The sequence below is a fragment of the Pleuronectes platessa genome, chromosome 21 (genome assembly GCF_947347685.1).
Source record: "Pleuronectes platessa chromosome 21, fPlePla1.1, whole genome shotgun sequence".
Lineage (NCBI taxonomy): Eukaryota > Metazoa > Chordata > Actinopteri > Pleuronectiformes > Pleuronectidae > Pleuronectes > Pleuronectes platessa.
In genome coordinates, this window is record NC_070646.1 from 10,544,885 (window position 1) to 10,568,261 (window position 23,377).

Genomic DNA, 23,377 nt, shown 5'->3' on the forward strand with positions numbered 1-23,377 from the left:
TAAGGACAGACTCATGTGGTAAGAAGGGCGGATAGACGGGTGGGGATTTTTGAATGTGTACGATTTTGAGTCACTCCTCCGAGGCACTTGCAGGGACCTTGCGATTGTACGAGAGTGAGCAAACATAAGGAAAGTTTTGACCTGTAATCAACAGCCTTGTGTTTTTTGCTTTTAAACCCCGGCTCGTTGCTGACGGGTGTGTTTAAAGGTGGATTCAGATTTAAGCAGAGTGTTTGTGAAATGGAAAGGCCTCGCTGTGAGTAAGCACTTTCACACTGTTTACTGTCCCTCAGTGGGATAAGGGCTGCGGCATTGAATTTCAGAGACAGCACCTTGTCTATTGATGGAGGTCTCCATTGTGTGGCCTGGATCATAGTTGTGCTTGTGTTGCAACCGCTCTGCGAGGCTGCATCGGGTTTGAGGCTCTCAGAATGAGGATGAGCCTGTCTGACAGTCGGGAGTCGGTGAAAGTGTGTCACACTCACTTGTAGGGTCTTTCTGGGGATTGTCGCTGCCCTCGTTCTGCAAGGTGGATGCAAAGTTGTGAGAGTGCAGCGGGGATGACACTCTCCACTTGTTTCCCCAGGGTTCAACAGAGCGGAGGAGAGGTGATCGACCCCTATGGAATCCCCCATCCCCCCGTCGCACTGGCTCCAAATGCCCCACCAGCAAACCCTCCGCCTTACCCTGGACCCAGAGGTAAAAAAAAAAAGATCGACTTTCACTCAGATGCATTTGTACGACAGTAAAATCCTTTGTCGTAGAAGTATTTGGCAAGATTTGACATTGTTAGACGGTAAGAAGGAAAGGAGAGAAGCTGGACATTAAAGTTAAAAGGGCTCAGGAGCACAGAGATTGCATTGTGTGTGTGTATTTGTAAAAGGGGGAGGGTGGGTATCAGGGGTAAGAGGGGACAGGAATTTCAAACAGCATGCAGAGTCGAGAATGAACATGGATCACCTGACTCCGCTCCTCTCTTCCCAAGCAGCTAACGCTGTGAACGGCGGGCCGGACATCTCTTTCCTGCGAGCCGTGCGAGAAGTGGTATGCGTCCTCCTCATCACCTCTGTGTCTTTGCATTCTGCTCTGTCTGCATTTCAAACCTGAATGTCGTAAACAAACTGGTTCTTGCTCCCTCCAGGGGATCCTCAATCACTGCTTCGATGACATCGAGAACTTCATGGCTAAGCTGCAGCTGACGGCCGAGGCCGCCACGGTGCTGAGCCAGAAGAAGAAGAAGAAGAAGAAGAGCAAAAAGCAAACTGCAGAAGGTAGGAAGGAGACAGGGGTGGAGTTTTGCAGTGGTGTTATTTACAAAGATATTTTTGATTGAACTCATTCACATTTTTCGCTATAATAACCATTAGTGGATCTAGGATTTTTCTATCCCGGGGGCCATAAAGGGACCTCAATTTACACAGAGGGGCAAATTAAATGTCCAACATCTGCCAACATCTGTGCACTATGTTGGACTGAGTAAGATGCATGTTGGAATCATTCCTGTTTGCTCTATAACTTTGAGCAAAACAAAGCATCATTGAAAATAGTCCAATATACATCTTCCAAGCACATTGAGTTCCGCCAAAGAGCTCATAAACTAGATAAATTGTCATATTTATTATTAGTATTGCTAGCTTTTCTTCGTCCGATCAGATTTCTGCAAGGGCCAGTGCCCCCCCTGTTCCCACCCCTGGATCCACCCCTGCTGATAACCCTTTTGTATTCTGTGTGTCTCCACTCTTGGTCAACAGATGATCAGCTCTCTATAAAGGCCCGCCCCCCACCAGAGGAGGAATTCATCGACATATTCCAGAAATTCAAATATTGCTTCAGCCTCCTGGTGCGTATTCAGTCAGGTCATTATTTCTTTTCCTCTTTGACCAACCCTGTGATAAATTTCTCCTACTTATTTCTTCACAGGCCCTTCTGAAATCAACCATCTCCAACCCTTCATCAGAGGAGCTCGTTCACCATGTATTCAAACCTCTGGACATGGTGAGTCAGCGCTGTTCGACCTCCACGTCTCCACCGGGTCACTGAGGACAACACCTGTTGTTACTGTAGCTATAAATACTTTCATAGCAGCATAGATATTCGCCGGGTTATGACACAATAAATATCTTTAAATTAATCCACACATCGTTAACTGTGTTGGGTTCAGAGGGAGTGAGGTAAATGTGAAGAGGAAAATAAATTGTCATGATGATAAGGTTATATAAAAAGATAATGGAAAGGTATTTTAGTTGAGTAATGTTGTAATGTTCCAGTCAGTGGTTACTCAGGGTCGGTCCCTGTGTGATAACCTCATTGATATCTGCATTTGTTTGATGTTGTTTCCCGAAACATTATTGCAGGCAGATATGCTTTCCTGGTACATACGACTTTTAGGGCGTGGAAATGTGGGAAAAATACATCCTGATAACAATGACAAGTGCTTTATTATTTATACATTTTCCAATTGCATGTCATAATATCTGCTGTGAGAAAAATCTATATACTTTAGATTTTAGTCCAGATTTTACCTGGATACATTTACGTTAGAAACTTAATCGACAATATATTACCTTTACTTACATTTATTTTATTTTCCTATCTTGAACGTTTTCGACAGTGAAGTGGCCCCAATCCGCTGGAACGGAGGGAACATGAATCCAGGAACATATCAATATTGAACTAATGTCAAAAGAGGCTTGGTATTTCAGGTGTGTCTCCGTTGATATTTGATCAAACATGTAAAGTCGGTGCCTCAGTATTTCTACAGGAATGAATCAGTCCAAACAGTCAAAGGGTGGAGCGGGTGTGTTTGATTTGTGTAAACTGGCGTGCCTGAATGGAAAACACAGAGCCCCACACGTCAGGAACTGCGTCTCTTCCTTTCATGTGTGTGTGGTTCCGTGTTTTTTGTGTGTGATTTGTGTCACTGTGCTTTGATTGTCAGTTTTCTAACCAGAAATGTTTTCTTCTGACTCTCTTGCTTCGGTTGGACTTTGAGTATCAGGCCTGTTTTCTCAGACTGTGGCCATTAACTCGTGTTTTGTTGTTCTCTGTGTGCGGACAGATGGTGAAAACAACAGGTGGACCAGCTCTGGGAGCCTCAGTGTCCAGCCCCTCCATGACCAACTCTGCTGTGTTGCTGCTGGAGGACACCCTGAGCCAGGAGGAGAAGCAGCTGTGGACGTCGCTGGGTCCCAACTGGACACACTCTCGGTCAGTACCAAACAAACACCTCCGGCTTACAGTGGCTTTTTTTTATAAAGTAACATAAAATAATGTTTTTATTTATATGATTATTCATTATACCACCATCCTGGAAAAGAAAGCCAACATTGCTGAACATGCTTGTACCTGGTTTTCACTGATACATGAAAGTTTTGTCTTGCAATATGTGAGACTTCCATGGCCCATGCATCCTTTATAGACAAAACATTACATATATTTATATACATACATACATATACGCATATAAACACATTTCTACACATGCATGAAGAAGAAAACAAAACTGATCTAATTGGTACATTAGACTGATAATTGAAAATAAAATTAAAAACAATGATGCTATGTCCTTTTTTTTATTTTGTAAACTAATTGAATGCGCTCGTGAATAAAAAAGTTCAGGATATTTTTCTATTGGCTCAAATGAACCACTTTAATCATTAGTATTAGCTTTGTTTAAAAAAACTGAGTGAATATATTGACAGCTTTGGTGCATTGAGAACTAATCCAGTGTCTATTTTTGTCCTTTCAGCTCTCAGCTCAGAGGACCTGTCGCTCCGTACACGCCTGTGTTCTTAGACGGCTGGAAACCAGAAGCCTCGAGGGCAGACGGGCAGGTTTGGGAAGATCCGGTCGAGTCACAGCACAAACATGAAGCCCTCCCAGTAAAACGAGAGGTATGGAATACCTGTGTTTAGGAAATAGGTTTGACTCTCCTATGTGCGTCAGAAGAGAAGAGCACTCAAAATATAAGTGTGTGAAAAACAACACATGTAAATATCAAGTGCAATAAGTAGTAGAGCTGCAACACAGCAGAGAAAAACTGTTGTAAAGAAAGTTCTCTGAGGTGTTAAAAAGAGGTTGGAGCTTTGTCACACCAAAATTGTCCATATAAATCTGGTTAGCTTCTTTAATTTGTCCGATAGAAAGTGTCCTGATGCCGTTTTCATTGAGGTTGCACAGAAAAACAAATACACAAGGTCGACTCTAATGAGACACAAATTCAATACTATTTAACCTTTGGCATCAGACATTTTGGCCTGGAGGTTTGTTTTGAATTTTCTTCTTAGATGGTTTTGAAATAGATTAGCCGGCAAATACAAACCTATTGAACCCAGGTGAGAGAACCCCACCAACCACCATGTTGCTTTCCCTCCATTTCTCCAGTGCTGCACATTCTGCTCTTTTTTTTCATAATGGAGGAAGGCATATTTTCTTATTGGCACTTTCAGGGGCGGATCCAGAGGTGGGGCTGGCAGCTACGATCTAATTGGCCCCTGAAGTGCCCTTGTCCTGCCAGTAGTCTTTAAGAATTTTTTTTAGTAATAACAATATATTTTTTTGAAGCACACAATGCCCTTAAACAAGGAGCTATAGAGCTAATGTTAATAACTTAGACGTGCACCTTACTGTATTAAGTATTATTTGATTTAGCTGATGTGTAGGAATGCTCATTACAGGTCTCTTTAAGTGAATTTTAACCTGTTAGATAAAATGAAAAAAATCCAAATCCTCTTTAATCTCTTCTTGCAAAAGCTCAACACATTACAGAGGAGACTGTCTTTTATTTTGTCAACCACCCCTGCCCCTCTCCATGTTGACCTTTGACCTCTTATTCTATGCCTGTGTGTTTTCATGCTGTATAACCACACATGTCCATCTTGTCTTGGCCCACAGCAGCAGCATCAGCCGGTCCCTCCTCCTGGTACCCGTGTCGGTGACGAGACGTAAGTCCTCTTTTGAAAAGGCTAACCAGTCAGTTGCTCTTATTCCCCCACCATGTGCATCTCACCAGCATGTGTCTCCTCTCTCTCTCTCAGAGACTCCAGCCCACTCCCACCGGATCCCGATAGACTCTACACCTGCAGTTACGACTTCATAGCCAGGAACAGCAGCGAGCTGTCGGTGCAGCAGGGGGAGAAGCTGGAGGTAATAAAGCCAAGAAGATCATACACAGTCACATGTTCAGGAATCCAGCATTAAGCTTCTTCATTGTTGTTTATTTTACAGTTTGCAAAGTTATTTTATTGTGTCGTAGAGTTGTTAAAAACACTGACTTCCTGTGAATAGTGCTGACAGAGTAATTTCTGGATAGATGGATAGATATAGTTAGATAGATGGATAGATAGATGGATGGATAGATGGATGGATAGATGGATAGATAGATGGATAGATGGATAGATAAATAAATGAATAATCCTGACTGACAGCATCTCCTCTTTCTGACAGGTGGTTGAATCCTCAAAGCGCTGGTGGAAGTGTCGTAATAGCTACAACCAGATCGGATTTGTTCCCTTCAACATCCTTGAGCCCATGGCCCACATAGACAGCCCCATCACCAACAAACCACCCAGTGTAAGACGCACAACACACACATGCATATAAACACACACACACACAGATTTTATCAGCAAAGAGGTAGGCCCTCACCTGTACATACCAGAGGGAATTCAAGTGTTTGCTTTTCTCTCCGCCCTGAATTCCTGCAGGCTCCCACTCCACCCCCCCTCACCAAGACTTTCTCTGCGGTCCCACCCAGCCCTCCTGCCCAGCCCCAGACCCACTCCCCACAGCGCCCCCGCAGCATACTGGGATACAACCAGCACATGCAGACGGCAGAGGACTCAGATAAAGGTACCAGAACAGTTGAGCGTGACATAAATGCTGTGATAAAGAGGTTTGAAACAGAGGGAGCTACACTGTCTCTGTGTATGTGTGACTGAGAGGCACGGACACAAACTGTGAAAATGGAAGCTCTGGCTCCACCTTGTAGCCACAACATGAAGTGAGGACGCCAGAGTACCGAGTTTAAACACCAGATAAAGTCCCCCACAGGGACCATAGGAATAATATACAGTTCAATAAAAAAAGGTGTGTTATTGAACAGTATTAAAAGCAGTGGTTGAATGTAACAAAGTACATTTTCTTATTCATTATTCATGTACTTTTCCCTTTTACTCCACAACATGTATAAGTATCTGGACCTTCTGCTCCACTACATTTTTAGAATGCATTGCATCATACCTAAACTATATTCAGAAGAGGCCATTCATTGTCTAGACTCAGCCATAAATTATAGATATTTATTAACATCATCTGCAGTGTTTATTATTAATATGACAATCGGTTTATTCTGGTATTAAACAGAATATACTGAATGATGTAGTAGACCGCTGCATTAGGGAATAGGCTACGCTCTGCAAGCATTTTTACTTTTAATACTTAATAGTAGTAAATCTTGTCAGGCTGGAATTATACTCACAAAGTGGGCAGTAATTAACAATTATTTATCTCTGGAATGTTTGATTTGTATGTTTTTATTTAAATTTTGCTGGTCACACATTATCGTTTGAGCACGAGAAGCTGAAACGTCCCCTTGAATCTTTGCAGTCATGCTGGTGAACGACGAGCTGCTCCATAGGCTGACCAACGGAAAGACTCACCTGCACAAGCCTCTGGTGATCCCTCGCTCCTCAGACACCGCCGTCCCTCTGGACTACCACTCCCCCCCGGAGGAAGTGGCTGAGTGGCTCCGAGGGAAAGGCTTCAGTGAACCGTGAGTGATGGCTACAGATCAGATTAACAACTCACTGTTTATACGCTGGAGTGCTGCCAGCACACTTAGATCGAGAGAAATGGCCTCCCTCATTTGACATGAATCAAAGTGTACAGGCTTGTTTCTTGTGTAATGTTTTTATGGAGGAAAACTGTGTACCGGAGAATTGATTCTCCTCTCGTGTCCCTCAGGACGGTGGCGTGCCTGGGAGTGCTGACAGGGGCCCAGCTCTTCTCCCTCAACAAGGAGGAGCTACGGGCTGTGATTCCAGACGAGGGCGCAAGAGTCTACAGTCAGCTCACTGTGCAGAAAGCACTGCTGGAGGTACAGGCCGGGAAAACGCTGGATTTTAATAGATAAGAAAAGATATTAAGTGCTGAACTGTGCACTGAAGATCCAAGCTTCAGTCCCCAAACAACTGAGGTTACTTCTATAGCACATCCTTTAAGATTAGTAACAATCAGCAACACTTTGCAATCTTCTATCCTGAAAATTATCACACTATGATAATATATGCAATATTTACTAGAATCAGTTATTTTATGAACTAATTTCACTGAATTCATAAGATTTGAAATGCAGCCTTTCTTCAACACCAAATGTGTAATTTAATTAAGAACATAAACAGTCCCCACTTATGAAACCACATTTAAAGTCACTAGAGACATATTTTTAGTTGATTGGGACAAATTTGCACACACCCATAGGCATCAGTCACCTTGACATGCCTGAATCTTTACCCTACCAAGATCCAGGAATTAATTGAAAACTGTCTTTAACTATTTTAACACACTTCTTTTCTTTTTTTTACATATTTTACTGTGCAATAGTTTATCAAAATGCACAATTTTACTATGAATATATATGATCCTATTAGTTGTCTGTTTATTATACATTTTTGGAGATGCACAGCAGATGTCCCTTGCAAAGTATACAATGTCAGTGAAGACATTCTATTCTATAATTTACACTATGCTAATAAATATGATTATAATTATGGCAGGATTAAACATTTAAATTTTAATCTCATTTGTCCTCACTGTGAATTATATACCCAGTACACCAGAGTTATCTGGTGCTAAATGTCTGACACAATCCGTTTTCACCTAATTTCTTTACAGCACTTTTGACTTCAGTGATCTCTTGAGCTTCATTTGTCCCTATTTGTTTGTTTCCCCTGCAGGACGCCAGAAGGGCCACAGAGTTGGAGACGGTCATGGAGAAACAGAAGATGAAGGTGGATCTGAAGCTGGAGAGCAGCACACTGTGAGCAGCAGGCGTCTCCACCATGAAGAGATTCACATCAAGGATTGTTCGCCTGGTTCTGCAGCTGTCATTCAATTTTTAAATTATATTCACCTTAGAGCAATTGGTTCGCAGCCAATCTATAATCAAAGAATGTCTGAAGATAGTCATGCTCGCTCATATGCAACTACATCATCACGTGTTTTTAATCCAAGCAGGTGCTGTGTAAACTACATTCTAACATTAAAATACATCCTTTTTAAATTATGATGCTTGTCTCAATTGTGAATTTATTTTTCCTGCCTAAGACCAACTCCAATGATACACATATCTTTGCCAAATACTTCAGCCATGATTAAAATGCCAAGACACAATAAAAAGTAAAATGGTAAGAGTTTTTAATTGAGACTTAAAGAAAGATTTCCAGCAAAATAACATACGACTTCACACATTAGGTAAAGCAATGCATCCATTCAAATCTGTCTGCACTGAAATATAAATCTACACGCAAAAGGAATTTGTTTTGAACCACGTCGACGTTTCAGTTTGACTCGAGCCACGACGCGTACACAGTTTTAGCACAGAATTAAAGATGTGTCATTTATGAGCCTACTGCTCCACATGCCGACGCTAATGTGGAAGTTTCCATTATCCCCGATATTTTGAATAAAAGGAAATTAAGCTAGAACGAAAATTTCGAAACAAGAGAGACTGCCACCAATACAAACTAAAAACAAGCAGTTACTTCAACTGGCTAAACAACTGAACAGATTCCATTCACAACTGGCAGCATAGAAGATGACATGATTTGGACAATGAGAGTTATATTTGTTGCTAATACGACGAATTATAAACCCTTCATTTTGAATTTAGACCAAATACTGGAGACAAATATGTGAACAAACATTCAAGACCTTCACTCAAAGCAGAGGGACATTAAAACAACAAAACAAATCAGGATGGGACGAGGCTGATCAGACCAAGACAATCAGTAGGCCCAAATATATTTACAGACTGGTTCTGTATCAAAAGACCATCCGCCTTAATAAAGAATGACGAATATATGAATGACGCAGTTAGGTAGCTCTTGTTTTCTGCATCCGTTGGAATCGGTGTTGGAGTTTAGAACAAGACACGGGACATATGGACAGACAGCCACCAAGTTACAGATGTACACTCCACTACGGATCGATAGCTAATCCCGCCATCCGAATGCAATCTGATAAATCTGGATGCTAGACAAGAGAAACTCTGGGCCGATAAACTCTTAAAGCAAAGAAAGGAGGCAGGCAGGAGAACAAAGGGGTCAAGGCAAAGACTAGGTTACATTAACCAGAGGGGACAGGAGGACACTGTGTCGGTGGTGGATGGAGTCGGGTCTTCAGAAGTCCCCCATGTCCCTGTCGTCTGCTCGGCGGGAGTCCGACCGGCCGTTCATACCGTCCCTCCTGTCTCGCTCCCGGGACCCGTCTCTGGAGACGCGCTCTCTGTCCCTGGAAGACCTGCGTGACCAGACCAGATGTTCAGAGAGGAAACACTCAGTCCTCAGGTGGCATCAAATCTTGACTGTACACGCCTATCAACAAACAATCCTACAAACTAGGGCTGCTCTATTAATCAAATTTTAGTCATGATTTCGATTAGGGGGTCAAACGATCTCCAACTACTATAATTGAGTTGAAACAATTATTTGGCATTTTTTTCCGAAAGATGGAATGTGAAATTCAGTCCTTCCCCCAAAGCATTCAACACGGCCCAGCTGACTGGCTCTCACTCTCAGGCAGCCGTAAAGTGAAGGAGGCAAGTTGTGTGTGTGGTGACCGGAGGTATTTAAAAAAACAGCGAGTGGAAAATGGCAGAGGGAGGCCATAGATGGGGACATTTAATAATGAGAGGAAATTTCAAAGTTCTCAGTCACAAACAGTTTTTTTGGAGTGTTAGGATTGCCATCATTAAGGGTTTGAATAACCAGGCACCGATATCCTGGTTTCACGGAGAAATAAGACACAAGCCGTCATCGGTATTTACTTGAACCGGAAGTGAGTGACACTTTCGGTTACAGTCATTTAAAGAATAAAGCATAGACTTCAGAATAAGACCACATAATAATCGTTTGAATAATCGTGATTTCTATTTTGTCCAAAATAATCCTGATTATGATTTTTTCCATAATCGAGCAGCCCTACTAGAAACTCACTGGTTTAGTCTTATAAACAAGTAAAAGATTATTTGAGAAAAGGCTGAAATTGTGACAAAACAAAAACATCCAAAGTCTGTGTGGGCTTGGTGTGAACTCAGTGGGCTTGGTTTTGTACACACTTGTGTCTGGAGCTCTGCTCGTGGCTGTGGCGGTGGCCTCGGCTGCGGGAGCGGGATCGGCTGCGGTGCCGCCTCTTCCTCTCCCTGGAGCGGGAGCGGCGCTTGTCTCGTGATGGGGAGCTCGAGCGCCGCTTCTTACGGTCACGAGAACGGGACCTGGTGAGAACGAGGGATGACACTCGGAGTTACAAACAGAACTTTTCATCGGAGAGACTCGTCTAACACGTGGAAAGATGGTTAAGGCAGTGCTCTCACCTTTTTTGCTCTCGGCTTGGTGATCTGGTCCTAAGAAATAAGCAGAGATGAAAACCACACACTTACGTTAATAAAAACAATGCAGTGAAGACAACAAATGAAATTGCAAGAATTTTAAATGTCTGCACCCACCTCTTCTTCAGCTGTTCCTCTTTCTCCCTCTCTTCTCGTCTCTTCAGGCGTTCCTGGTTCCTTTGCTCCTGTTTGTCGACCACAGTTTTCTGATAAAATAAACCCAAACAACCCATTTAGAAGTTAAACACCTTTATCCAAACCTCTGTGTTTTCTAATGATCAGCCCAATGACAATCACAGATATACAGGCAGGAGTTTACCTTTAGCAGGTCCAGTTTCTCTCTGATCTGGATGAAGCCCAGGTGAAGCTTCCCGCCAAAATGGTCTGCCAAGCGACGGTCGTTGTCATGGAGACCCAGGTAGGCAGAGCACACCTCGCACACCCGAAGCTTCTGCTGCTGAAAGCTGGAGGCTGGCATCGAGTTCCTGTACTCCTCCTGAGGAGACCCAGACAAGAGCGGACATTGAGTTCTCACAAGATTAATGTTATATAAGACACAATAGGCGCCACACTCCGTTTCCTGCATTTCTCACCTCTGCATCCTTCTTCCTGGTGCGGACCTTCTCCACCTCCTGCAGAACCTTCTGGGCCTCGTCCACGTTTCCCTCGGCTCCAAGCTGCTCAGCCTTGGCCAGGAGCTTTCCTATTTCCTCATTCAGCTCATGAACCTTCTCTGCCTACAACAACAGCCCAGAACCACACATTTTACGTCTGGCTATTTCCTGTACTTAACACTAAACCTCAAGTTTAACAGTGCAAAAAAAAAAAGGGGGGGGGGGGAGACTACACTTATAAAACTCAGGTGTAAATAGGTTTCACAAAGTCTTCTTAAAACTCACCTTCGCTGCCACCTCAGCACTGATCTCCTCTTGTGTCTCCGCGAGGCGCTTCTTGGCGAGCTCTGTCCTCCGGTCACAGTCGGCAATGAAAGACTCCAGGTGATCCACCGCCTTTCAGAATGAGAAAACGCTCAGAGAACGGCAGAAAGGCAGCGCGGATTCTTACTTTGAGAAATTTAAAACTATGGGTTATGAATGAGGTGCTGATATACGCCATATACACGTATAAATCATGTGTATTGTGTGTCCCTGAAGGGTCCACATGACCAGTATTATCACTTCCCTTCCCTGAGGCTCAGTTTATCATATCTTTTACGGCCTTGGTTGTTTATGGCAACTGCTAATGGGAAATGGGCAAGCGTGACTGTATGTATTATCTTTCTATCTGTTGACTCACTCCATCTCAGCTTACTTGCTTTCAGGGCGTAATGAATAATGCTTCATAAAGACCCAGAGAAGGAAACATACACATCCTCCACAATATAGATCTGTTAATCCGACATCTTGAAGTAGAGAGAACTGGGATGTGTTGTACGACATTTAAATCAGCAAAAAATATCTGGTGACACCAAGTAGCTCCTCTATCAGTAAGAATACTATACAACCTATTTCTCAAAGAAAGCAATATGAATATGCATTTGACAGTTTTACCATCAGCATATATAACATGTATTATTTATAGCAGGACATCACTTACATCTAGCTCAAAGAACAGATCTTTGTCCTTGGAGGCAATTTCATAATCTGCCCGAAGTGCGAGGTCATGGATCTTCGTGCACTCTCCCAGGTCCATGCGCTATCAGCAAGACATAAGCAGACACGTCACACACGTGCAAAAAGAAATGAGTGATGTTAATGATTAAATCATGGTGCACATTCTGTTTTCCTTCTTCTTTACAGTACTTTACTGCCAAGAGAATTATAATCCTGTGAGGAGTTACGATATATTCCAGCATCTTAAAATATACATATTTGTAAAGTATTTGGACGTTTAAAACCAGAAATGCAGTCAACTCACAGTTCCGGAGAGGATGTCATGTGGACAGCAGTTGAGAAGATGACTTTTGCAGACTCGCTCGTCACTGTACTTGACCCTCTGCCTCGTCTCATCGCCTGAAATAATCCAGAAAACCGCCAGTGAGAAAGACCTCACATACTTGGTAGCATGTGCGAGGTGTCCAATGGTTAAGTTCATATCACTATACTGCAGTAAAACAAAATCTGCATACGTTGGTCAATATACCTGCAATCGTGTGAAAACCAATTCTTAGATATCGGAAGTTTCAAATATATTTTATTAGTGCAACATTATATTTACCTGCAGCTAATGAACTAGTGGACTATGTTAACTTATGTGACAATGCAGAAACTAGATGTGGTTCTGCGTTCTTACCTCACCTCTGTGTTTACCTTACCCACACCTTGATAAAAATGTGGAAATATTAGAGCCTCTGTTCAGTTTAACTTGTGATCAGGCTCAACGTTCACTCTATAAATGTGGAGCAACAAAAGATGAAGCCAACAAGGACACAATATGTTATATTCGTTTCCTAGAACTCATTTGGATTACCATGACTTTGTAGCATTTCTATTACATATACACACGAGTTGGAAATTGGTCTATACAAGAAAAGCCTGCTACTAAGACTGTGACCGTAAAATGTAAACATGTCAGACAAATATTCCAGCAAAGACCTTTACAAATATTAAAAAGAAAAAAAACACAAAGAAAAAGAAATCCAAGGGAAAAAATGGGTTTATACACACTGCGATCTGCACCACATACTGTACCCTTCTGCATCTTCAAGACCTCAGCTGCAGAATTTTAAACCCGCTGTAGAAAAGTATAAATGGGAACAGTTTTCTTGCCCATACCTGTAGTAAGAAGTTGGGAGTCATACACAAGTCAGATCGAAAAATGATGTGTGCAAAGTTTTAGTTTTGACTGAATGCAATAATTGCCTTCTGAAAAACAAGACGTCTAATCGAAATTTTGAGAACTTCTTCTTTTGGCTTCAGCGCAACACGGCGTCTCAGCTCAGGCTGTATAGCTCTACTCCAAATTGTAATTCTAGTGCCACTAAATATTAACCCATTTGTGTGATTACAAAATGGCTACAGTAACTTCCGGAAGGCAAACAAATTGTTTGGATATTCATCATAACAGCTTTAAAAATTATGTGTGACTCACGGCTCGATGAACATGAGGCTTTTCTGCAACTCCTTTGCAGATTGATGTAGGCTGGCAAAGATACACTGAACCTTAATGAATAAAATAAAGGGGCCACAATTGTTCAGTTTGTATGCAACAAATGTATGGGAAGAATTTGATATCAATGTCATCACACATACACCCACAAACGCACAACACAAAGTAACTCAGACAGTACAAATCGAGTTAACAATTTGTTAAAGGATAATCTAAAGGGCTGCACTTTTATTCTATTGTCAGGATGCATCAGCTTTTTATTAAATAACATGACAGCAGCAAGCCGTCATGTTCTGCTACAGGAAATCAGACTTGACAGCCGATTTCATCTTTTAATGTTTGCATCCAAATGGCAGAACGATAATACTAAAATTATATATTAGCATTAAGATATAAACAGATTTGCACTTGTCATGTGCACAACATTGGTTGGATCTCATAGACACAAGTTTTAAATAATTGTTATTTTTTATAAATTCTACGCAACAATGCAATCTGAAGCAGATGGAAAAGATAAAGACACGGCTATAATCTTAATTTTATACAATGTTCAGTAAAACCAATTTGCATTTTTAAGTTACTTTTACCTTGTTTACCACGAGTATTTTCTACAACATTATAAATATTGTACTTTCAGTCCCTACAATCGCCTCACAGATGCACACGCTACCGATTTGGTTTAGACTTTTAATATATAAAACATGAAACTGAAGATATATGATACAATACACTGTTATATTCAACAAAATAAAAGCACTGACATTCAATTTCTTATAGCACATTATTGTTGTACTTTACATGGTTATAACATTACATAAAAAGGGAGCATAAGTATATAACATTAAATGTTTTTACTTTTAATAAGAAATTGAGTGAGATTATGAATGCCAGTCTCGCTCTTGAATAATCTTGGATAATTGGATGTTTTACTAAAATAGACAGGGGGCCCTACAACTTCAATTAATAATTTAGACATTTTCATTTAGCTTATTTCCTTTCCTGCAAATATCATGTATATGAACAGTTACTCTGCTTTACGTGTGCTGCCTTGAAAATGACTATATCAATGGTCTAATAGTTTTTTGTGTATTGTTCAGTGGCGCTTAGCAGCAAAGGTTTCATAACTTAAACAGTAAACATTAGCTAACTTAGCAAAGAGCTACGTTTAAGGTTAAGTTTCATAGTGACAAAAGCGAAACTAAAATATCTCTTGATTTGTGGATGCAAACATTAAAGTCTAGTGTTAATCCGTTAGAACGTATCGAGTCGAACTGTGCGGTGTTTAACGCAGCCCTCTTTAGTACATCCATTCATGCAGGTCTGTCCATCACACGACAACAGCGGCCAGCCTCAGCGGTGGCTCCATCTTGGCTATGCTAGCTCGGCTAGCATGCTACAGCAACTCACCATCCCTCGCTGTTCCCATCAGCTGGTCGAGCAGAGCCCGCATTTGAGCCTGGGCAGACATCGCTGGGTCCTTCCGTCGACGGCGCTATGTACAGGTTAGAAAGCAGAGAGCGGCTCCTTGGCGTGTGGCTCGGGTGAAGTATGATAATGTGTTCGTCCAAGCATCACCTCTCGCAGCTTTTCTCGATTTCGTGGATTCGTCTGTTTCCGTTTCACACAAGGGAAGTGACGGAACAATCAGTGGTTCCGGTGTTGTGCCAAGTTCAGCATGCCCTGCCGAGAATGGTATGCACCTCCCGGGACCGCGCACAGTTACAAAACTATCTAATCTCGTGTGTTGCTGTTTTTTTTTAATGATGATAAGTTCGATCATGAATGTTTAGGGTCATCAGTGATTTATGAGACTCAGTATTTCCTCGCGACAGGTCTGATCAGTAAATATAAAAAGGACGTTGCCAAACTGCCCAGCTCAATAATTGTAAGGTTGTTTTAATGTCTTTATTTGTGTTGAAGAGCTGAATGTGAGACTCGATCTGCAAAACTGCTGCCATGTAATGTACACACGGCTATTTCAGCATTGTTGACCTGACATCTAGACAGTTAAAGATCCAAAAGCCTGTTTTGACTCAACATTGAGAACTTCACACATGTAATCTTTTTCTCGCTGAAAAAACAGACTGATGCAAATACAGGTCCAAAATCTGCTTTTTCCAAACAATGCATCCTCCTCCCAGGTCTCTTATCAGACCCTTTGTGGTCGAACACTGACTCCAGCTGATATTTTGTTGTGTTTTTACTTTACATTGGGAATTTCACACATCTAACTCAGCAATAAATCAAATACACAACTGTCAAACAATACATTCACAATCCAACTTTATTTCTAGAAATATGTAAACACGATACCTTTTGTAGACGTCTGACTTGACTGTAAAGTACTGATATACATTACATATCAGCCGTTCTGCAGATGGAGTCTCACATTCAGCTCTTGTGTCTTAAATCTAGATAACGACACTTAAATCAGGTTTGATTTGACAGGTTGGGATTTTTCAGATATATTGACTGATCAGACAAACCGCGAGGAAACACTTCTTATAAATCATTGATGACTCTAAACATTCATGAATATTATCATCATAAATAATAAACTCCAGCAAACGAGATGATACAGTATTTAGTTGCCATAGAGATGATCACGACAGGAAGCGTCTTTCCTTGCGGCTGTGCGCGCTCCCGCGAGGTGCACTGGATTCTCCGCGCGCGGGCGGAACTCGGCACGACACCGGTTAGCAGACGTCAGGGTGGGGGGCGGGCCATGTGTCAGGAGCTGACCAATCGTTGGAGCACAAGTAAAGGGACCAATCAAAGGTTCTTCAACATAATTATGGCTTCTCACGGTCTGTTTTCCCTGAGTTTGACCTGACAGGCAGCAGCTGGTCTCAGAAGGTGAGTCCCTCTCACGCCGTTCTAGAACTAGGGTTAGGTAACAGGAGGGTTATGTTAAAGGTTGTGACGTAGATGAGGTTTTTGTCCTTTTAATGTCACTTTAACGGACGACAGAGCGCCAACTGACAGACAAACAGAACCGGTTCAGACCCGTGTGTACTTTGTTTACTTAGGTTGACAGGCCTCAGTGTGTTTGTGTGTGTTAGCGCCGCTGATCTCAGGCCTGTGCAGAGGGAATAAGTACGAACAAACTTTTCTTCAGTCTCTGTTCATTCTTCTCTCAGCTTCACATTCCTTGTTGGACCAAGTTCTGAACCAACTGGGTGTTACCTGCGAACTTTAGCTGGCTAACGAAGATAGCTGCGCCCGAAAGTAAACCATCTTCCTGGGGCTACTCGGCTAACCTGGGGCGGTGTGTCAACTCGGGGACATTTGACAGCGGGACTTTAACTTAAATACACACGTTTTTATTTATATATCTACAAGCCACTAGTTCCTGTAAGATTCCTACATGGAGTCATGTGCCCGTGGCTACAGAGCAAATCACAGGGTGTGTTGGCTGCTGATTTTCATCATGGGTTCGTTGTGGTCGCGCTGAGAAAACTCTGGAGTCCGAGCGGGCCACCGTCTGAATAGGCCCAGGTCCACAAAGGTGGAGACAGCAGAAACATCTGGACTCTGCCTCCATCAGTGTGTGTACCCTGAGCCACATCTGTGAATGCCTACAGGCCTGTCACTTTTTGATTGCTGGTTATTTCTACACATGCACGTTTTTAAGTTGACTCCATGTTGTTACACACTGTTGCCAACAATGTTGTTGCCAAACCGTTTAATTGCATCTGCCTTTGATGTCACAGCGTTTGGAGGCGTTTAGGCTAAAACATGGCAAAAGTGCAAGTTGAAGAGTATATTAGTTAATAAAAAGATATAAATACAAGGCAAGTTTATTTGTAGCGCATATTTCAACAGCCAGGCAATTCAAAGTGCTTTACATAAAATACAAAAGGCATCATGACAAATTGTAAAAGCAACACAATACAATGCAAATAAAGAAGCATGACGAATTGTAAAGTTACATGGGGTAGCTTTATGATTAGGATTACATTGTGGAATTGTTTTACAGTTCAATCTTTTCTGTGTTAGGTGGATCATTGGCCCAGTGATGCATTGAGTCGATGATGGAGAACACGAACCACGCCACCGAGGGCGACCCTCTGAAGAGTGGAGAGGAAGCAACAGAGCTCAAGAAGAAGAAGAGTTTAAAGGAAGTGTTGGGTTTTCAGAAATTGACCCACTGGCGAACCGCGTTCTTCTTCCTCTCCCTGTTCCTCTGCCTCATCATCGTGTTCGCCTTCTCCTTCATCCTCCGCTGTCCCGTCAGACCGCAGTATCTGGTCTCCTGGAACAGGACTTTCCCTAAAGCAGGTGTGTGTCTGGACGGTGTGTGTTTAGCTGCTCGGCAGTGTCTTGAATATGGGACTGATTTCTTCTCTCTCTGCCACAGCAACTTTTGATTTCTTAGCCGTTGAAGCTGCGAGTAGCGACAAGGTGCGGGACGTCCTGTTTGTGCTCAAGACGAGAGAATGCGGTGTGAACAGCACCTGTGCAGACGCAGGTATGAAGAGCTTTTCAGTTTGAGTGAAATCCCGAAGTTATTGCTCAAACTACATGCTCCTACTTTAAATGTTGTTTTGTGTAGTTCATTTACAACCTGTGTGTTTTCCAGGTCTGCCTTCGCCATGCGTGTGGGTGTTGGCAGTGGATGGGACAGATGGGGAGACCCTGTGGCAGCTTCCACTCCATCCTGAGTTCCACTGGGTCCAGTGCGGTCTGGAGGAAGATACAGGCAGAGCCTGGGACTGCTTGCTCTCCCACTCTGACCAGATCACTGCTGTTGACAAACACTATGGTTTGTGACTCACCACTCTGTCTCTTTGTAATGGATACTATAAATTACATAACATTTTAGATTTTTATCCCAACCAATTTATAGTAATCTTATTAATTTTATGATGTATAATAAGTTGCTTTTTCTATTCACTTTTTTTAATTAGTTGGTAATTCTTTAAAAGAGCCATGAAATATTTGACTACCTATGTATAAATATCCTTATATGAATATGGCAAATTGTTCTTAAGTTACGTGTTTGTGAGAACATTGTTGTCTATGTATTGCATTCACCACAGTGTCCGCAGGTCAGATTCATAACGATAAGTGCAGTTACTGCCAGGATTTAACACATTCAAGATTCAAGTGGTAGTAATAAGCAAAAGGTCCCTTCACAGTGCTGTGTGGTGTGTTTGTGTACAGGTGTAATAAAGTGGCAGCAGCCTCAGCTCTCTGGTCTGCACAGCACTGTGCCTGTTCTCAGTATCCCGGATCTGGATGGGGACAAGGTCAATGACGTGGCTCTGGTGGGATCTGACAACACACAGGTGAAGACCAGCAGTGTTGTTTATTACAGTGAACTTCATTTACTTATTTTTGTAACAGAAGCCCTGTTTAGGGTGATCTTATCCCAAGTGGACAGCTCCGAGTACATCGGTTCACACCTTGAGTCTTCATGTGTGTCTCGGATCTCAGATGCATCCTCAGTGCATCTTAAGCTCGTTCACACCTCTACTTAAAGGCTGACCACTTGTGATTCGATCCCCTGATATGAATGTTACTACTGAACAGGTCCTCACAGTGCAAATATTGAGTTACATTAAGAGTCTCTGTGATTTGAATTTGTGTATTTTTGCCTTTTACTTGGTGATACTGATTCATTTCTCAAATAAGCAAATAAGCTTTGGCAGTGACACCATCGGTTAGTGTTGCACTCAAACAGATTCCAGCCAGTCTCATTGTTTTCCATCATACCTGCAGACTCAGCTGGCGTTCCTCTCAGGGAAGACAGGCGTCCAGATCGGCTCCACGGTGTCTGTGAACTCCACGCTGTCTCTGAACTCCACAGAGATGCATCTTCTCCATCGCACCGCAGAGGGTTCTCACTATGTGCTGCTGCAAACAGGTTTGTACAAGAAAACAGCTGGGGCAATCCCAACAGGTTATTACTGCATGTCTGTATTCAGACCCGTCAAGTTATGGAGGATGTAGTGATTTCGGTGAAGGTGATCCTTAGAACTAAAACAGAAAATAACCTTAAGACATAAGAGATTTAAAAACAATTATCTAAATTTATTTAACACACTAGGATGAACTTAAGACTTGATTCAACTCAATTCAAATTCAAAACCACTTTATTTGTCCCTTGAGGGCAATTCAAGGGCACATAGAGCATGTAAAAAAAAGGGGGGGGGGGGGGGGGTTAGGGTTAACCTCAAATTAAAGAGTAAGAGTAGTGTATATGAATGTAAAAGGAAGGTGAACAGGAAAATGGCTGTATAACAGATTTCTAAGAAGGTTTAAATACTGGATGATAAATACTGAATGACAAAAGTGCATTGAGGTCAGTAATGCAGGTTGTAAAATGATATACAGTTAAAGTAAACAAGAATATATACAGTGCATATATATATATATACATACACTACCAGGTAGCAGCTGATGAATCAATAATGTAGCGTATGAAAATATATAAACAAATAATAAGCAGTTAAGGTGAATATTGATATGAAGAATATATGCACAGGATCGATAGTGCATTTTAGCTCATGAATAACTATGAGATGAGTGAGTAGAGGTGTATGATCTAATTGTGTGTTCATTCAGACACTGGCTTGTATGGACTTGCACTATGGAGGATTGCTGCCAAGGCTAAAGAAGGGATTGAGGTCCGCTTAAAGAAGGACAAACACTGGGAGAAAAACGCCAGCAGTGCAACCGGCCTGGTACCCATCTACGAGTGAGAGGAGCCCCCCCCGTTCTACTCTTACTTCACTGAACCACCTGAAATCATCGTGGCTTCCGCCAGAGACCGTGGCTGATATTTCTTTTCCACTCTGTAGGTCAGACTCAGTGATTCGAGTGGTCAGAAAAGAAGATAGATGGGATCCACCGAACCTGCTCCTGGTGACCGGCACGGATGTGGTGCTGGTAAATGGAAAAGATCGGAAACTACTGTGGAGATTCAATACCAGCTCAGTCCTCAGGTGTCACTACTGTCTGTCTTTTTTGGTTTCACACACAAATTAGAGCTTAAACAATTTGTAGAAGAATGGAGTAAAAACGATTTTGATAATTTATAGATAGATCTTTTGGTTAAATAATAGTTATAAACTGTATGTTAACAATAAACTTGCCGAAATAACCAAACTGTTAAAAACCACACAACCCAAAGCCAGAAATCGTATAACCTGTTGAAAATATTTAGTCATTTGTAATATCAGCAATCCTCTAAAACCCCTGTAGATGCATTATGTTCATTAGTCCTGTAAGTAAACTAATAACTTTTATAACATCAGTGTTTTTCTCCTTCATCCAGCGAGCCCTCCTTCGGTCACTTTAACAAAGACGATGTACTTGATGTTGTGGTTGAGGAGGATGTTGGCAACTACACAAAGAGGGTGAGTTGGGTTTAAAATGTTCAAACACTGTTGTGATGTCCACATTATGTCCACTTCCTCTCATGCAGTGTTTGATTTGAATCATAGGTTAACGGCACCACTTTCTGTTTTATATGTAGATTGTAATTCTTGACGGGAAGACCGGCGTTGTGCTGTGGCAAGTCAGTCTTCTGTCTTGTCCGAATTCACCAGGGCCCACCGCGATACACACCACCAACGCCGTTTCAGTCTTTGTGTTTTGGGGCATGTGGCCGCCGGCGACCAACCTGTCTGTGAGTACACTGCCTTAATCTTAATGGAAATAGATGTATGTTAGAGAGAAAAACCCTGATATGACTCAGATATTTTCTTCCAGATCCCTTTAATGAGTGACCGCCGCACTTACTTGATGCTCCCTCTTTATTCTGAAATTCTTCTTGAGTCCACCAATTCCCTGGACCACATCATAACATTTAAAGGTACTCATTCATTTCCTATGCTATGAAATGATATCTTGATGTAACAACAACAATGTAAAGAAAATCCCTGATTGCTTTCTAAATCTGTGATCTTCTCTCAGCCACCCTGCTGGAGCTTGGGCGCCACGCTGCCTACTTCCTGCTGAGCGGTCCGGAGGCGGAGGGGGACGAAGACACTGTAGTCCTCAGAAAGCAAAAGCTGAAGCAGTATGTCCCGGACAGCAAAGTGCTGCGGATCAGCAGCGAAGGAGAGTGGGAGAGCAACAAGGAGATTACAGACGCCTTCCTACGACTCCGCTTCAGTGAAGAGTGAAAGGACCAGCTGGGACGTGTCCAGAGATTCCTCAGTGTCTGAACCAGTTGGTCACAGGTGACTGTATGACGGCTTTATAAACCAACGTGTGTACACCAGTTACAACTTTCCTACTGCTGACAACAGAAAGATCCCTTCAAACTGAGCTTTACCTTCAGACTTGACTGTAAACATACAATCATGAGTTAGATTTGATCTCATGGCCAAAGAGCTCCTTGTTCTCTGACTGCTTCACTGTGCACAGGCGCCGTTTTCCTGCTGATGAATCGAGAGGGGACCTGCCTCGTATCTCGTTTCTGACATTTCAATGTATTGCTCTTTTTTTAATGGCTGGGGCTGGGTTATTGTCTGGATCTATGCAACTTTATGTGACACTGTGCTTCAAAGGAAGCAGACGCACTCTGCCAAAGGTGGCTTTTAAAAAAAATATATTGTTACAACCTTTAGGAAGCCACAATGATGGAGCTATTTTTCTTTAGTTGAATTTAATCATTTACCTGCACAGTTAAAACGGATAGTTGTGCGGAGAAACTTGAAATCCATGAACCTTAAAGTGCTGCCACTACATTTTTTTTATCATATTCTATTTGCAAAGTATAAGAGGGCTGGCTTTTAGTCATTGGTACTGTGGTCAATAACCAAGACGTGCGTTATTTACTTAATCCAAGATGCTGTAAGGGTGAGTCAAAGGATCCCCTGCTGAGTCAGTGCTGTGGTTTTACTGCTCCGTATGAAGCGGTTTCTTTTCTTAGTGATTTATAGAAGTTAAAGAGTTTCTGGTTTTATGCTTTACATTAATATATTGAACCTGTAGGGCAGGTCTGTGTTGGCGCTGGCTGTTCTTTCTGTCTTGATAAGCTTGAATCTGAGGAATATTCAACAGGCTTAAAAGAAGTGATATTGTTTAATCTCAAATATGTTAAACAGATTGTATTTATGTAGCCCTGACACAATCATACAGCACTTCGATATGCAGTGCTTCTTCTATCCCACAGTTCATACACTGTTGCTAAAGGCCTCAGGGGCAATTTGGGGATCGGTGTCTTGCACAAGGCCACATGCAGAGTGGAGGTGCCGGGGATCGAACCCTGTCTTGGCTCTCTCTCAAACATAAAATTGCCAATCCCTACAAGAATGTATCGCCCTTGTCTTAAGGAGGAGATTTTCATAGGGTGACAGAGCTTTTATAAACCTCCAGTCAAGATAACACAAATGATGTTGAATGTTATGCGATCTTTACTAACACAATAAATAGTTTAAAGTTAAATCTTAAAAGTTAGGTGAGGTTCAGAAAATTGGCATGACAGTGATTTGGAGGCTAAATATGCAAATTTTTGTAGCGAGGGAAAAGTTACCTTTTCGCAAAAAAGAAAGAATCTAAATCACGCTGATATTGGCCAGTGACCATACATATATATTTTTATGCCTACATATATACAATGTGATGTGATCTATTTTTTTCCAGCAATGAGCAGTGTAATAAACATGTCAAACCAAATAAAAAACAATTTAAATGGATTTACAGTAC

General features: G+C 42.0%; 3 protein-coding genes across 14 annotated transcripts in view; 2 read left to right on the top strand and 1 right to left on the bottom strand.

Moving 5' to 3' along the window:
• The window catches only part of LOC128427339 (epidermal growth factor receptor kinase substrate 8-like protein 1), a 12,026-nt gene extending 3,739 nt beyond the window's left edge, over window positions 1-8,287 (top strand). For 2 of the 5 annotated variants that reach the window (XM_053414428.1, XM_053414429.1), the window contains exons 7-20: window positions 587-699; window positions 986-1,044; window positions 1,142-1,271; window positions 1,752-1,840; window positions 1,921-1,995; window positions 3,059-3,207; window positions 3,749-3,893; window positions 4,894-4,943; window positions 5,037-5,145; window positions 5,446-5,571; window positions 5,706-5,850; window positions 6,607-6,772; window positions 6,964-7,096; window positions 7,956-8,287. In XM_053414428.1, the coding sequence (XP_053270403.1) occupies window positions 587-699; window positions 986-1,044; window positions 1,142-1,271; window positions 1,752-1,840; window positions 1,921-1,995; window positions 3,059-3,207; window positions 3,749-3,893; window positions 4,894-4,943; window positions 5,037-5,145; window positions 5,446-5,571; window positions 5,706-5,850; window positions 6,607-6,772; window positions 6,964-7,096; window positions 7,956-8,042 (1,576 nt within the window). In that variant the 3' untranslated portion in view covers window positions 8,043-8,287. The remainder of the gene's footprint in view (window positions 1-586; window positions 700-985; window positions 1,045-1,141; window positions 1,272-1,751; window positions 1,841-1,920; window positions 1,996-3,058; window positions 3,208-3,748; window positions 3,894-4,893; window positions 4,944-5,036; window positions 5,146-5,445; window positions 5,572-5,705; window positions 5,851-6,606; window positions 6,773-6,963; window positions 7,097-7,955) is intronic. The other 3 variants (XM_053414431.1, XM_053414430.1, XM_053414432.1) reach the window with 3 other exon arrangements.
• A 111-nt stretch (window positions 8,288-8,398) lies between these two features.
• luc7l (LUC7-like (S. cerevisiae)) lies at window positions 8,399-15,331 on the bottom strand. Of its 7 annotated transcripts, XM_053414440.1 has the most exons (12): window positions 15,122-15,190; window positions 13,697-13,767; window positions 13,297-13,380; window positions 12,524-12,618; window positions 12,203-12,301; window positions 11,506-11,616; window positions 11,200-11,343; window positions 10,926-11,102; window positions 10,724-10,812; window positions 10,592-10,621; window positions 10,337-10,492; window positions 8,399-9,519 (listed from the first exon to the last, which is right to left on the bottom strand). In XM_053414440.1, exons 3-12 carry the CDS (start codon window positions 13,304-13,306, stop codon window positions 9,399-9,401), a joined length of 1,032 nt encoding a protein of 343 aa, XP_053270415.1. In that variant the 5' UTR covers window positions 13,307-13,380; window positions 13,697-13,767; window positions 15,122-15,190; the 3' UTR covers window positions 8,399-9,398. The 7 variants fall into 7 exon arrangements, with proteins under 7 accessions (XP_053270415.1, XP_053270416.1, XP_053270410.1 ...); XM_053414441.1 differs by lacking the exon at window positions 13,297-13,380 and having other exon boundaries at window positions 15,122-15,268; XM_053414435.1 differs by having other exon boundaries at window positions 12,524-13,380.
• A 1,104-nt stretch (window positions 15,332-16,435) lies between these two features.
• Window positions 16,436-23,367, top strand: fam234a (family with sequence similarity 234 member A). Of its 2 annotated transcripts, none has more exons than XM_053413204.1 (12): window positions 16,436-16,570; window positions 17,714-17,995; window positions 18,075-18,185; window positions 18,297-18,479; window positions 18,881-19,005; window positions 19,439-19,583; window positions 20,285-20,417; window positions 20,521-20,664; window positions 20,997-21,078; window positions 21,198-21,350; window positions 21,434-21,536; window positions 21,638-23,367. In XM_053413204.1, exons 2-12 carry the CDS (start codon window positions 17,746-17,748, stop codon window positions 21,847-21,849), a joined length of 1,641 nt encoding a protein of 546 aa, XP_053269179.1. In that variant the 5' UTR covers window positions 16,436-16,570; window positions 17,714-17,745; the 3' UTR covers window positions 21,850-23,367. The 2 variants fall into 2 exon arrangements, with proteins under 2 accessions (XP_053269179.1, XP_053269180.1); XM_053413205.1 differs by lacking the exon at window positions 16,436-16,570 and adding an exon at window positions 16,581-16,810.
• Window positions 23,368-23,377: the final 10 nt, after the last annotated feature.